This window comes from Brassica oleracea, chromosome C2 (genome assembly GCF_000695525.1).
Source record: "Brassica oleracea var. oleracea cultivar TO1000 chromosome C2, BOL, whole genome shotgun sequence".
In the NCBI taxonomy this organism is placed as follows: domain Eukaryota; kingdom Viridiplantae; phylum Streptophyta; class Magnoliopsida; order Brassicales; family Brassicaceae; genus Brassica; species Brassica oleracea.
In genome coordinates, this window is record NC_027749.1 from 13,387,362 (window position 1) to 13,403,415 (window position 16,054).

At 38.5% G+C, this 16,054-nt stretch overlaps 1 protein-coding gene and 1 pseudogene across 1 annotated transcript; both read left to right on the forward strand.

The window, feature by feature from the left end:
- Positions 1-1,720: 1,720 nt before the first annotated feature.
- On the forward strand, positions 1,721-3,024 carry LOC106323071. Its single transcript, XM_013761238.1, has 3 exons — positions 1,721-1,875; positions 2,157-2,486; positions 2,563-3,024. The coding sequence occupies exons 1-3, from the start codon at positions 1,809-1,811 to the stop codon at positions 2,796-2,798; spliced, it is 633 nt and encodes a 210-aa protein (XP_013616692.1). The 5' UTR covers positions 1,721-1,808; the 3' UTR covers positions 2,799-3,024.
- The window catches only part of LOC106323495, a 60,811-nt pseudogene continuing 47,768 nt past the window's right edge, over positions 3,012-16,054 (forward strand).

Below are 16,054 nucleotides of genomic sequence, written 5' to 3' on the forward strand. Positions count from 1 at the left end.
CCATGTAAAACTTTTCTTGTAAAATCATTGTTATATTTCTCTATATATATATGTCATTTTCCACAACTCTCTTCTTCACAACACACAACTCTCTTCCTCTCGAACCTGATGGCGTTTAGACTCTGTTCCTCATTCAGCCACCAATTACTATTTCGAAGATGACGATAAGGAACATGAGTCATTCGTCTGTCTGCCAATTCAGTGGAATGACAAGGAGAAAGTGGACGGAAGTGCAGCTGGTTTGTACTTGAGAGGAACCTTTGACGATGGTTGGAGGTTCCTTTCAAGTATAAACCAACTGCACTTCCGTCCACTTCTCCTTGTCGCTCCACTGAATTGGCAGACAGACGAATGACTCATGTTCCTTATCGTCATCTTCGAAATAGTAATTGGTGGCTGAATGAGGAACAGAGTCTAAACGCCATCAGGTTCGAGAGGAAGAGAGTTGTGTGTTGTGAAGAAGAGAGTTGTGGGAAATGACATATATATATAGAGAAATATAACAATGATTTTACAAGAAAAGTTTTACATGGATTTTACATGGAACATTTACAACGACTTTACAACGAATTTAGGTAAGTTAAAGCACATTGAATACACGTTTTCACCTTTATATAACGGTAACATGATTCGTTGTAATGTCGATGTAACGTTTACAACTATTTCGCATTCCACGTACTTTCGTCGTAAACTTACATTGACTTTACGACGAAATCCTTTCGTCGTAAATTACTATGGAGTTTACGACGAAATAATGTCTCGTCGTAATTGCGTTGTAAAGCCCATGTAAAGTTACGAGGAAATAATTTCGTCGTAAACCGCCGTTGTTACTGCTACGTTTTCTTGTAGTGTATATGTAAGAGACTTCAGAGTAAAAGTTATGCATCAACACTTCAACTAGGCATGGACAAATTATCCGGATTCGAAGTTCAGGTAACAAACCGAATCCAATTCGACATAGATATCTGAATGGTACATGATTTCCTATATCCAAAAAATCGATCTGAACCTGAACCGAATCCAAAAATTACAGGCATCCGAAAATATCTGAAGTATAAATAGTATATATAAAATATTAATTATATTAATACTTATAATAATTCAAATATTTAAAATTATAATTATAATTTTAAATATATATATTTTTTGGATAAATCAGATATTTTAGATATTTTTTGTTAGTTTTAGCTATTTTTGGATATTCTTGGACACAGTTGGATATACAAAAATAGACCCTAATCGGATATATGGATTATTCTTCTATACATTTGGATTATAATAAGTCAATCCGAACCGGGTTTGGTATTTTTCGGTTCATTCGGATATACTCGATAAAATCCGGATCCGCCAAGTAGCGAACCGAATCAATCCGAGATTTAGAATTACCGATATGTACAAATTTTCCTATATCGAATTACACCGATATTTGAAATACCCGACCCAGATCCCGGTCCGATACCCGAATGTGCATGCCTAAGTTCAACACTCATTCAAACGTATATAATCAAAAAGGTTGATACGTTTTCGTAATGAATCAAATAGACTACCCAATTAATGTAACTACGACTCTTCAGTGTCTGAGTCTGCCACGTTAAGACTCTTCAGTGTCTACATTGTCAACACTATTGTCATTTATATTTCAAATTAAGAAAAAGAATTAATGTATCGAGTTATCCTGCTCTATAAATAGGCTGTTGCTCCAACATATATAACTTCACCCGAAGAAACACTCCTCTTATTTTAGGCAAAATTTTCTATCAGCATTTTTTTCTTTAATATCTCTCTTTTTGTGATCTCTACCTCACAACATGGCTATGAAAACTTTTTTCGTTGTTTCTATGCTTCTCCTTGCCGTCTATTTGCAAACCACACTTGGTAAAAAGATTCATGGCCTGCAAATTACTAATAGTTTTTTTTTTAAATGTACATATTGAAGATATCTACAATCATACAAACTAGATATAATCTTATCATACAATATCTTGTTATTTCTAGAAAAAGTAATGTATTTTTGTTTATTTTGAATCGAAAAAATCATATTTAGATCGGTAATTCAAAAAAATATAGATTACCTTTTTATCCGACAGTCATATATAGATCACTTAATGGAGGTTCTATGCATGTAATAGTAAGTACCATTGCAATTAATTTCTTAGGGAACGAAGTCAAGTGCGAGAAGCTGGACAAAGACACGTGTGCGTTTGCGGTCTCGTCGACCGGTAAACGCTGCGTTTTGGAGCAGAGCATTAAGAGGAGTGGAATCGAGGGGTACACGTGTCGGTCCTCGGAGATAGAAGCAGACAAGGTCACAAACATTATTGAATCAGACGAGTGCATCAAAGCGTGTGGTCTAGACCGGAAATCTTTGGGTATATCCTCGGACGCACTATTGGAATCCCGGTTTACTCAGAAACTCTGCTCGGTTAAATGCTTAACCCAATGCCCTAACGTCGTCGATCTCTTTTCCAACCTTGCTGCTGGCGAAGGTACGGTGTTGTTAGACCTGTTCGGTTACAATTACACCTTTTCTCTAAATACATTTCGGTTTTTTTTTTATACTAGGTGTATATTTGCCAAAGCTATGTGAATCACAAGAAGGACAATCAAGAAGAGCAATGTCGGAGCTTAGAAGCTCGGGAATTGTGAGGGACACTCTTGGACCGGTTGGACCGGTCAGGTTAGGCAAGATGGCACCAGAGCCAGCTACTTCAATGGACTACATGCCGTACGCGCCCGCACCAGAGCCAGCTACTTCAATGGACCACATGTCGTACGCGCCCGCACCTGCGTCCTATTAATTAATGCAAGCGAGCATAGAGAGAAGACGTACCATATCTCATGAGAGATCTGAAGAGAATAATAAAGAACTTTGTGTTTAGATGGTTTTATTACATCGTTTAATGTTTGCTTATTATGTATTACATAAAACACACCACGATGCATAAGGAGACAGTCAGAGTTGTGCACGATCTGGTGAATTTATACTTGTAATATCGTATTATATACTAGTAATGAGTTTGAGCTTATTGATACCAAGATAATACTCAAAACAGATTATTCATTTATGTACCATACTCTAGCAGAACCACCCCTAGCCCCAAGTATGAGAATTGTTTTGTGGGCTCAATTAAAAATATAGAACAAAGCCTCTTCCTCGCTGCGTCTTTCTTCCTCTTCACTGCCTCTATTGCTGCCGGTGTAATCAATTGGAAACAGTAGTCGACAATGGTGAGCCAAAGAACCCATATCGGTAAGCTCTGCATGCCCTGAAATGTCTGAGTGGGAAAGAAACAAGGTTTGCTGAGTTCACTTTGGTTTTTAACTTCAGCTCCGATGGTTTAGTTAGAAGCAATGTATGAGCGAGTAGATTTTGTCTGAATTAGTCAAAGGTTCTGTCTGAATTAATCAAAGGCTAATTTCATGTGAAAGTTTGTTCTGTCATTTGTACCTCTCTTGATGGTTTGGCTCTGGGGCAAAAAAAAAAAGCTGTATGACAGATACTTGAATGATCGCTTTACCTGGTGGTTACTGGAAGGTAATAGTAAATGTTTTTAATGTTTGCTGTAGATATGCTTGCAATGTAGAAGGCGAGGGCATAGTCTTAAAAACTGCCCCGACCAAAACGAAGAGAGCAGCTTCGAGAAGAAACTGTGTTACAACTGTGGAGATACTAACCATTCCCTTTCTCATTGTCCTCTTCCTTTGGAGGGATGGTATACCTGTTCCTAACAGCAGTTAGGTAAGGAAACTTCATTACAATAGTAAATAGATATTAATGGAGTTCCAATCACAAATTATAATTTTGGATCTTCTCTCCAGTATATCAAAATCTTAGAAAACCTTGATGTGAAAATAATAAAACAAAAAAAGCACTATTTGCCTCTAACATGGTGTCAAAGCTTATATAATTAGGTTAAAACTTGTCAGGGGTAATCTTGTAAATTGGTGAAGACTTGGGCTTCAAGTCGGCTGTGACCAAACGGGCTTTCTGCGCGCTTCGCTGTCGATCGATATCAAGATATGAACATTGATCGATTATTCCTCTCTATTATCGACCGATAGTCGAGCTCGATGGTCATCTCGGGTGCTTACTCCAAATATCTCCAAAATGCTCCAAAATCATTACTGATCTCCAAATCACTTCTGATCTTATAAATATAATAAATAGACTCTATAATATAATAATTATTAGTAAAAACATCTATAAACCATGAATGAAAATGAGTCAAATCCATAGTCTATCAACTCCCCCAGACTTACCCTTTTGCTTGTCCTCAAGCAAAACAAACAGGTAGTCTCTCTGAAAGAGGTTTGAAAACAGCAGAGACTCAGATGATTTAAAACTTAGAATCATAACTTCTACAATATTGCAATCCACATCTAAGAAGTCTTAATCACAAAAGCACATTATACCATATCCTACCTTAGCAACCAAATTCACCTAGTCAACAACTTAGCAAATCCTGTCTTACATTCCCCTCTACCAACCTCATTTCTTAGCATAAATAAAAGTGTAGGCTTTACCTTGGGGGTTTCAATCACAAGATGCAAGGACTTTCAAACAAGTATCTAGACCTGCACGTAAACATTAGTTCCTATCCTCTCTTTCTACGAATTTTCTCTCTTAGTCAAAATCTGCTTATATTAGCAAGATCATTGACCAAGATTGGACAGGCTTCCATGAATCAAGTCTTAATGGTGGTTGCCACCAAGTCCTGTTCACTTCTTTTTGACCTATATCCTAGGATTATTTGTGAAGCAAGCCTTAATGGTTGTAGCCACCAAGTCCTATTCGAATTCCTTCCTAATGAATCTCTAATAGATATATATAATAATAATATTATTATTTTTTCGAAAATGGAAAGAGAAATGATGATTAATCTATCTACACAAGGCTTTACCTTCCAGACTTGTTTGAAGAATCCGATCACATGCATACCAAGCCCCAAGACAAGCAGTTGTGTCAAGTTTAGTGTTGGAGGTCAGCTTTGGTTCCTTCAAACAATCTCAGCAAGTGTAAAGAGTTGACAGGTTAATCCACTTTAGTATCTTTTGTACTATCTGCAATCAGTAAGTCTAGAATGGTGCTAAAAAGTGGTTAGATAACAAGCAAAAATCTATTAGTTCATTATCCCCTTCTTGACTCAATAAAACTTGTTGAAAAACGTTTTAATAAGACTCATAAATAAATTACTATCAGTAAACCTCCCCCCAGACTTAAACTACACTGTACTTAGTGTAAATTCAGTCGGAGTTATGGTGATAACTAAATCATGAGGACTCAATGTAACAAGTCAGAACGATATACCAGACCGGAATGGATGTCGACCGATGTAAGGATGTTGATATCAATCACGGCAGGTTAGGCAATGTCGATCGATGTTGACAGCTTCTCGTCGGTCGATACGCATGGCAAATCGTTTACTCAGTTCTCTTTTTGTGTTTTTTTATGACCTGCAATAATTAAAAACCAACATAAATAATATATCAATAAAAACTAAATAAATATTATCTAATAATGGGTTGCCTCCCACTCGGCGCTTTGTTATAGTCATTTAGCTTGACTTTGGAGGTGATTTGGCTAGTAGTGTTGAAAGCTGGAACTTGTTGGAAAACAAGTGTCCATCTCTTCTCTGCGCTTGTTGAACCATGTACCACTGAAGTCTCTCATTGCTTCATCCCCTCTGCGCCATTTTTCCTTCATTGTTGCCGTTGTGTTTTCTATTCTATGCAATCTATCTTCAAGACTCTCAAGGTTGAACTGATGTTTTCTAAGTGTGGCATAAGTGTCAGCTGAGATCTCCTCTCCAAGGTAATGTGTGTCGGACATGCCTGATGTCATCTTTGGTACTAGCCGACCTCGGTTTATAGCGTCGTCGACCGATGTTCGATGATGAATGTCGGTTGATTTGTTGTTGCGTCTTTCGATCGATGACGATGCTTCTGGTCGACGGGTAATGTAACTCTGAATCTCCACCAATTCCCCTTGTATAGCTTCAATTTTGGAAGTCAAAGCACTAATGTTAAGATCGATTAGGAAATAGATGTCATCACATCTCCCATCAAGCCTCTCTTCTGTAGTTTCCAGAGCTCTATAGATCCCTTCTACCAACTGATATATTTCTTCCCTGGTGTGAAAATTTTGTTGAGACTTCATCGTATGTGGGCGTGGTGGATTGTCGTCGACCGATGTTGGCATCTGGTTGTCGATCGATGTGCGTGTTGATCTCTGTCGATCGATGATGATCGAGCAACGTCGGTAGCATGTTGAATTCTGGCTATATCTTGCTTCATCTCCTCCATGCAAGTAGTTAGCCAACTGATACTATCATTCAATGGATAGTAGACACCATCAAGTTTCATCTGTAAAGCTTCTTTGTTCTTCTCTTGTTCTCCACAGACTCCATAGAACATCTCATTGATCTCGTCCTTGGTGTAGATCTCTGGTACCAGCTTCGTCTGTGTGAATGAGCTAGCATGTTCAGGAAGACATATGTAGCCTGGCTCATCTCTCGAAGCTCTCTCCAGAACTCTTCTGATATCCATGTTGTGAATACGAATGGTGTTTCCATCTAGATCTCTGGAGTATCCCTGATCATCTCTGTAGACTCCATACTGATCCTTCTCTTCCCAGTAAAATATTCGGGTGCCGTGGAAATCAAAGGTTCTTCTCCCGAATTCTGGCTATCTGTCGACCGATGTTGGGATGTCAACGTCTATCGATCGATTCTTAAATCTCTCTGTCGATCGCTGCACGTCTGTCTGCTTCACTGATTCGGCTGAAACGAGTTCCCTTTCCACAGGCTTCTCTGCAAGAAGTGAATCTGTTTCCACTTGTGCCTAAATCTCTGGTCGTAGAGGGCAAAATTTGTAGACCAGAATTCCTTTCTTTCTGTATTCTTCATCATACAGATCATCAGGGGTTTTAGGTGGTGCATCGTTTACTACCATGATGGGATTGTAGTAGTCATTATCCTAATCATCTGGACAAGTGTCGACCGATTCTTCCTTGTATGTATCAGTCGATTTTCTGTGGGTACTGTCGATCGATGTTGCACTGTGAATTTCGATCGATGCTAAGTAGTCCGTCTCATACTTGGCTCCACAGTGGCAACCTGCAATGATTCCTGGATCATTGATTCTCCTGGGGCACGTGTGTGGCTTCTTGACTGGAATGGGGTCGTAGTGGGTATTAGGATCGATGAGTGTTAGACACAACTGGTTGGTTTGCAAGTTGCACACTGCTCCCACTGTTGACAAGAAAGCTCTCCCAAGTAGTAGAGAAGAGTTCTAGTTTAGCTTGATGTCCAAGACACGAAAATCAACTGGAACTAGGGCATTACCAATATGTACCTCTAGGTCTTTCACAATTCCTCCTGAGTTCCTCTAGGAACAAATCACAAAAGTGAACAATTCACGCGAAGGCTCGACCTGCAGACCCTGATGGTCTGCCATAACCCTAGGTAGGATGCTGACTGATGCTCATGTGTCGCACAAGGCATGTGGAAATTCAATACCCTTCACCGTGCATGATATTGGAAATTGCCCAGGATCACTCTTCTTCTTCAATGTAATCCTCATCCGCATCTTTTCTCTAGCTTAAGAGAACATTCTCTTGATGTCTTCTTCTTTCTCTCTAGTTTCTCTGAAGAACATCCACAATCTGTGGGTATAATAAGCCTCTTCGAATGGCTTATGTAGAGGAATCCTGAAGACTCTCTTTCGGAAATTTTATTTTTCCTTTTCATTAGCCCCCCTCTTCAGATGTTTCGCCACTTTTTCCCTTCTCCTTAGGGTTCTTCCAGTAGGAACCCTGTCCTTTTCTCCATCATCTGAAGGTGTCCTGACGGTCTCTGGTGGGTTTTCTGAAGGTTTGGGTTTGGGTTTGGGCCTGAGTGCATTAAGACATGCAACATCTCTCTTTTGCATCTGCACTCGGTAGGTAATAAGTGTTCGTCGATCGATAGGCACTGGAGGTTGTCGATCGATGTCGACATCTTGTTGTCGATCAATGGGGGTAACATCACGTCGAGCGATTATGACGTTATCAGGGTTGGACGGATGTGGGTGTTTTGCTGCGAATTCCTCGTGAGTCATAATCCTCACGGCATTGCAAGATGCGGTTGACTCCGTTGGTGTCATCGTTCGATGCTCTGGAGATCCTGTCGATCGATTTGGACTGGTGTGTGTCGATCGATGTTCGAAGTGTGGCGTCGATCGACACCAATGCGACCGGCCGAAACTCATTAGATTTTCTACTTCGAAATCTCCTTCTTGCAGCTTCTCTTCCTTCACCACTTGCCAAAAATCATCCTCAATGATGGCATTCATGAGGTGTTTCATCACATCATCCCCTACCCCTCTTGTCAAGGCTTCCTGCCTTTTAACAACATCATCTGTCTGAACAACCTGCATCTCCAGCTTCTTCACATGGGTGCTCAAAGTTTCAAACTTTGTGTTCAGGTTGGTGTAGACAAAATCAATCTTCCTATTGAAGTCCACTGTCATTTTCTGCTGTGCCTCAAGAACCCTATCAAGCAACTCTTCAATCTTGCTCTCTTGAGTAGGCAGCGGTGGCTTCTGGTAGTAGGAATTTCCATAATTCATGTTGTTGCTGTAAGGTTTCTGGTACTGCGTTGAAATTACCCATATTTCCATAGGAATTTCTGTTTCCACCCTGGTTTCCAGAACCTTGGAATCCAGTTCCACCAATGTAGTTCACCTCTTCTTCTTCCTCTGCTCTACCCTCTGTGTCTACAGATTCTGCATCTTCAACCAAGTAAACCTGCTTCCTGAGAAGCTTGTGAACACTATCCAGCTTTGCCTTCAACTCATCCATTTGCTCATTCCCAGGGATGGTGGCAAATCTTTTCCTCTCAAAATTAGTGTTCTTGGTGCTGTTGCTAGATGCTAGGTTTTCAATAACCTTTACTGCCTCCTATGGATTCCTGGTGTTGAAGTTTCCATTGCTGGAAGCATCAAGAGCCATCTGGAACTGCACCGCGATGCCTCTGTAAAAAGTACTGAGCAGTTGTACTTCATTGAATCCATGGTGTGGACAGTCTCTCTGATAAGACTTGAATCTGATCCAAGAGCCTCTGGACGGTTGTAGTCAGTCAACGTCTTGGGTCACGCAGCCTCATCTACAGGTAGAGTAGTTCCTCTAGCATTAGCATCAGAATGAGGAATTGCAGCCCCCTGGGCATCTATCCTCTGACCTGCTGCATTATGCAGATGACCTTCCTGGTCATGCAGGTCCCCTTATCATCTCGAATAAGTATCAAAGTCGCAACCATATCTCACGGCTCAGTATCGGTCGATGTCCGGACAGGAGTATCGTTCGATGTCGGTCGATGGAAGATGAGTGTCTTCGGTCGATGGTGGTGAGCGAGTATCGGTCGACGGTGGTGAGCGAGTATCGGTTGACGGAGTATCGGTCGACGGTGGTGAGCGAGTATCGGTCGACGGGACTAGTGTCTAGGTTGACGGTGGTTGAACGAAATCGAGCGACGAACAGATGTTGTTGTCGATCGATGAGGAGCGCGCTTCTTTGCGGATTGAACGCTCAAAACTTGCAGGATCTGGTGAGAATAGTAGTTGGGTTTCCTTCTTGCTTCTAGTACTGCTGGGCATGTACCTGAAAATCCAAGAAAAAAATTTGTGTCAGAAACTTAACAAAAATTCGATCGAATAGGCGATCAAAGCTCCCCGGCAACAGCGTCAAATTTGATACCACTAAAATTATCCTAAGGAGTGAGTTATACTCTCTCAAATAAGAGGTCGAGTTGTAGTACTTAGGGATCGAATTCACATGGAGCTAGGGAACCTAAGAAATCTAATATGATTTGTTAAGCAAGATGGTTGAGGTTTTGGTGCTTAAAAGGAAATAGTTATACTTAGAGTTTTTATTCAGGAAACTTGGGATTATAATCCTACAGATGCCTAATGAGTTGCATGCATGATATTGTAAAGATCAACTACTTAGTCAACAAGTCTATCAGCTTTCGCATGTTTAGACTTGTCTATTAACTAGATCTAATGATCTCAACTATCGTATGTCGATCAATTAGAAAGTGTCAATCGATGATCCTATAGGGATATCGATCGATTCACCTTTCGCTCCGTCGATCGATTATTCAATAATGATATCGATCGACGCGCTTCTAGTTAAGCTTTATGCGCGGGTTGAATGATAGCTTACTAAGCTCACTAGATCAGCTCTCGCCTTACTCATAGCAAGAAACTTAGCTCAGTTAGAATGTTTTCAGGATGAGAATGAAGCTCTCGCTTTTATCTATCAATCATAGGGCAAGTTCTAGGTAGCTAATCTAGAGACAAGCATTAATGAACAATCCTAATGACAATTACCACAACTCAGCAATCTATAGTTGGGGCTAATCCCTCCTAATCTATTTAAACCCTAAAATCTAACAATGGAACTACTCAGACATGACTAAGCAATTCATAACAGCAATTAGGTAAGAAAACTTCATTAGAATAGTAAATAGATATTAATGGAGTTCCAATCACAGAATATAACTTTGGATCTTCTCTCCAATCTATCAAAATCCTAGAAAACCTTGTTGTGAAAATAATAAAACAAGAAAAGCACTCTTTGCCTCTAACATGGTGGCAAAGCTTATATAATTAGGTTAAAACTTGTTAGGGGTAATCTTGTAAATTGGTGAAGACTTGAGCTTCAAGTCGTCTGTGACCAAACGGGCTTTCTGCGCGCTTCGCTGTTGATTGATGTCAAGATATGAACATCGATCGATTATTCCTCTCCATTATCGACCGATGGTCGAGCTCGATGGTCGAGCTCGATGGTCATCTCGGGTGTTTGGTCCAAATATCTCCAAAATGCTCCAAAATCATTACTTATCTCCAATTCACTCATGATCTGATAAATATAATAAATGCACTCTATAATATAATAATTATTAGTAAAAACATCTATAAACCATGGATGAAAATGGATCAAATCCATAGTCTATCAACCGTCCAGATATCCAACACTCGGCAAGCTCACCTGCAATGGGGAGAAGAGGGGTGAGCAACAGGGGAGTTACTCCGTGAGGTATGAGATGCTAAACACGCAAACCACTGACTTGAGTAAATAGAACTCCCACTATGAAAGTTTAGCTCTAACAAGAATAAACAAGACGCCTAAAGCATCACACAACACAACACAAACAATGCGATGATAGCATATAGCTAGTCCATACACCCCGCATCTCCTCATACGGATATATATATAGGAAAAATGATTGCTGACTACATTAAGTATTGGCCATCAGATGACTAACCATGCAAACTAAACTAATGTATATCTAGCTACACGAAGCATATGTTATGCATGACAACATCCATCAACTTAATGATCTTATGTGGTTAACATCACGAGTTTAATTTCATTCATCCAAAAACTGATGTAACTGTCATAAACCGTTTAAATATCTCGTTTCATTAATTAAAACATGACCGATCCGACCGTAATTTAACTAAAATTAAATTTTAACCAATGTTTTAAAAGCATAATAATAATTTTAACAAAATTTAATTTACAAAATCAATATGTTTTAACATTTTTTGATAAGTAGTGTTTTATATTTTAGTGTATTTGAAAACTATATAATTAAATTATTTTTATTTATATTAACTATATTCTTATTTGACGTCAATTTATTAACTTTCACATTTTATTTGTTTAAAACTTATTTGATGTCAACTTAAACCAAACATAATCTCGCATATATAATTATTAATTATATACTTTTATGAATAAAAATAATCTAGGAATAAGAATCTAATATGAAAGTTTTACTAAGCTTAAATTAATGCAATTTTTGTTTATAAAATATAAATAATATAATTCGTTAATTTAATTAATTTATGTTAAACAAATAAAATGTTAGAATCAGTAAATTGACATAAAATAAGTTTTATAATAAAAAAATGATCAAATAAGTATATATCACAACTAATCAAATGAATTACATAAATTCTATTAAAAGTTAATTAAAAACAAAATTAAATAATTAAAAAAAAATTAAATAATATCTTATATAACTTTCATATTTAATGTAAATAAAATAATACAATTATATAGTTTTCAAATGCACTAAAATTAAAATGTTAAAACACTATATCTACTTACCAAAATTTTATAAAACATAGTGATTTTGTAAATTAGATTTTGTTAAAAATATTCTTATGCTTTTAAAACACAGGTCAAAATATAGTTTTAGTTAAATTACTGTTAGGTACATCATATTTTAATTGATAAAACAAGAAATATAGATGGTGTCTCACATCCACATCACTTTTTAGATGAATGAAATTAAACTCGTGATGGTAACTACATAACATCATTAAGTTGAGGGATGTTGTCATGCATAACATATACTTCGTGTAACTAGGTAGACATTAGTTTAGTTTGCATTGTTAGTCATGTGATGGTCAATACTTCATGTAGTCATCAATCATTTTTCCATATATATACATACGCTGCGTCGCTAGTACAGTCTGTCTCTGTACCCCCGCCCTCCAAAGCTATGTCGAATGCAAACGTCTTTGCACCCACGCCCCACACAATCTGTGTCGCTAGCCCAGACGTCTATGGCCCCCACCCTCAAAAGCTGCGTCGCTAGTCCATACATCTCTGAACCCCTGCCCTCGCACATAGTTCCTACTCATAACTATGTATTCATATATATGATATATAGAGCACTTCTGAACATCACACAATTCAATCAACGGTTGAATCCTCTAGAACCCTAGTTCCAGTTTACAATGAATGATTAACTAATAATCAAGACTCAAGCAGACTCAATTCAAACAGACGGATCATGATTCGAAATCTAAACTATCATAGGGAGAATTCTACACTGGTACATGATTTACGGAATAGACCCTCACCTTAGCCAATAACGAAGAACTAGAAGCGAGTCCGACTATATACGAAATGACTATATCAGCCAGAAAGCTACGGTTTCACCATGGATCTCTACTTCTCACCGCGACACATCACAAGACACAGGCATAATTAATATATAATTATAGGGTTTATGATAAGATGGTTACTTGTAATACAAGAAAAATATGACTGAGGAACTTATCATAATTGATTACGTGCTCCACTTCACCAACCGATACAAGAAGTCAACGACGTAGCATCGATGGCTCTCCGACAACATGGATCAACTACGGTCACCACGGGATCCCGGCGGTACAGATCTACGACTGGTGGTGGTGGGGAACATGCGGCTCCGCCTCGAACGCCTTTCTCTCCCTCTCGGCTCATGCTCTCCATCTCGCAGATCCGGTACGTAACCATAACGCAACAGATGTGACTGCAGGTAACGAGTCTGTGATAACATGGGCTGCTCCTCCGGTGATGAACCATGGCTCCGGTGGGATGAGGTGAGATGGTTCACGGTGGTGGTGGTGCTTGCGTCTCGCATCTCCAAACAACAACGCACAGCTTCATAAAGAGGGAGAAGAAGAACATGGGAATAAAGGAGGAAAGAGATGGAGAGGAGAGTGATGATCAGAGGTGGATAACACAATGGCATCAGCTCTGGCTCGATCTAAAATAATGGTGGCTGGCTTTTTAACCAAGAGTACATCATATATAAATACGTGTACAAGAATATACGGTTAGGGTTAGGAATTAAAATGGTTAGCTTTTGGCTTTATTGATAACTAGGATTCGGATCCCCGCGATTCGCAGTGGAAACAATACTAATTTTAAACATAAATATTTTCAAATACTTGGTTAATTTTTTTTAGGTATTTCATTTGTGGATTGCTTGGAAACTGAACCAAGGGAAACAACTTTGAGTAAAAATTCTTCCAAGCTCAAAGCAGGACCAAACAAGACGTTTCAAAATTTAGTTTCATTCCTTAACATGTCTTCGCCTTCTTATGTTGTACCGGTAGAACCTCTGTAACTTTTTAATCACATAACTCCCTTTTCTTCAATGCCGCTTTCATCCTCTTCCCTGCCCCTGTTGACAGCACATGCACTGGCACTTTCTCATGAGACTGCAGCGGGGGCTTCTTCGCCATTGTTTGCATGTTCAACTGCAAAAGGTCAGCAATAGCACCACAACCAAAACCGTCAGGAGCTTCCTTCAAATGGTACCGGCACAACGTGATCTAAAGTTATAATTATGCTTTTGCAGTCACAAACATGTTTAAAATATTAAATATTTAATCAAATCAATCAGTAATGCATATAATAAAATATATAATATTAAAAAACTTTATTAATGTTGTGAAACAAGAGAATAGAATCTATGTTTTTATATTATTCATAAACATAAAGAGCCATTTATATATAGGGAATTACACCGTCATAGAATAATGGAAAAACTAAAGAAAGGAAATACAAATATGGAAAGAGTACAAATCATAATCTAATAAGGAAAAGACAAGATGCCGATTCTCTCTCTCTCTCTCTCTAGCATTGGGCCGGTTATGAACCGGGCCGGTTATGGACATCCACAATATGATTTATAACACTCCCCCTTGGAGGGAAAATGGCATATTCCTCTATGAACTAATTGTTCCCGGCTTTTTTACGCACGAACTTTTAAGCCATGCCAAAAACCACATGAACAAAGAGAAAGTGGTTTATTCCCCTATGAAGTAGTTTTTCCTGGCTTTTTCACACACGAACTTTTAAGTCATGCCAAAAACACATGAACAACTCTATTTTTTGAATAACATACACAAACTATCGATTTTTAAACTAATTCACCTAAAACCGTAAATAGTGTTATTTAAATGTTAACTAGGTTTATGACAGGTGGAGACCCGGATCCTTCTTCTCTTTTTTTTGTCAACTGTTCTTCTTTTTCACAAATAGTTTTACTCTTCGTCATCAATTGGGGATAAAATTTATTATTCTGGAGAAGAATAAAATGTTTTACATGATGCATAAAGAAAGAAAAGCAGCAACTACTAGCTTACAATCTCCATGTATTGCCACAAGGAACTATAAAATCGACGCAATATTCCCAACTGATGATGAAAAGTAAAACGATTCCTGATAAAAAAGAGCAATTGACAAAAAAGAAAGAAGAATAAATGACATAGTATTTTTTTTATCAACCCAAATTAAACCGGCTTTCGACATGTCATAAACCAAGTTAACGTTTAAATTACACCGTTTACAGTTTTAGGGGAATTAGTTTAAAATAGATAGTTTGTGTACGTAATTCCAAAAATAGAGTTGTTCATGTGCTCTTTGGCATGATTTAAAAGTTCGTGTGTGAAAAAGCCAGAAAAACTAGTTCATAGGGGAAATAGATAGTTTGTGTACGTAATTCCAAAAATAGAGTTGTTCATGTGCTCTTTGGCATGATTTAAAAGTTCGTGTGTGAAAAAGCCAGAAAAACTAGTTCATAGGGGAATAAGTCATTTCCGTGTTGTTCATGTGGTTTTTGACATGGTTTAAAAGTTCGTGTATGAAAAAGTCGGGAACAATTAGTTCATAGGGGAATAGGCATTCCCCCCCTGGATGTCATAACCATATATGGATTGTAATACGCTTTAGATGTTGCCTCATTAAAACCTTACCAGGAAAACCCAGTGGGACAAAACCATGGTGAAGAAAAAAAAGTACAACACGTATTACTCCCCCTGTTCTGAACAACTCGCGGCTGGCCTCATGAACAGCCAAGATCTCTGAATGGTTTGAAGATGTGGCCGCGACCGTCTGCTTCATGGAACGCCATGATATGGCCGTTCCACCATGTGTGAAAACATAGCCTGTCTGTGATCGAGCATTGTGTGGATCCGAAAGATAACCTGCATCAACAAAATCAACTAAACCTTCTTTGTTTTGGTTATTATAAAATAAACCCAAGTCTTTCGTTCCTTGCAGGTAACGAAGAACATGTTTAATCCCGTTCCAGTGCTTTTGGGTTGGACAAGAGCTTAATCTAGACAATAGATTCACGGCAAAACATATATCTGGTCGTGTGACTAGCCAGATACATCAAAGCTCCTATGGCACTGAGATATGGCACTTCGGGACCAAGGACAT

Coding starts and splice junctions, on each gene's coding strand:
- LOC106323071 (XM_013761238.1), top strand. CDS start 1,809: ATGGCTATGAAAACTTTTTTCGTTGTTTCTATGCTTCTCCTTGCCGTC. Junction 1,876..2,156: donor CTATTTGCAAACCACACTTG/GTAAAAAGATTC, acceptor TTAATTTCTTAG/GGAACGAAGTCAAGTGCGAG. Junction 2,487..2,562: donor CAACCTTGCTGCTGGCGAAG/GTACGGTGTTGT, acceptor TTTTTATACTAG/GTGTATATTTGCCAAAGCTA.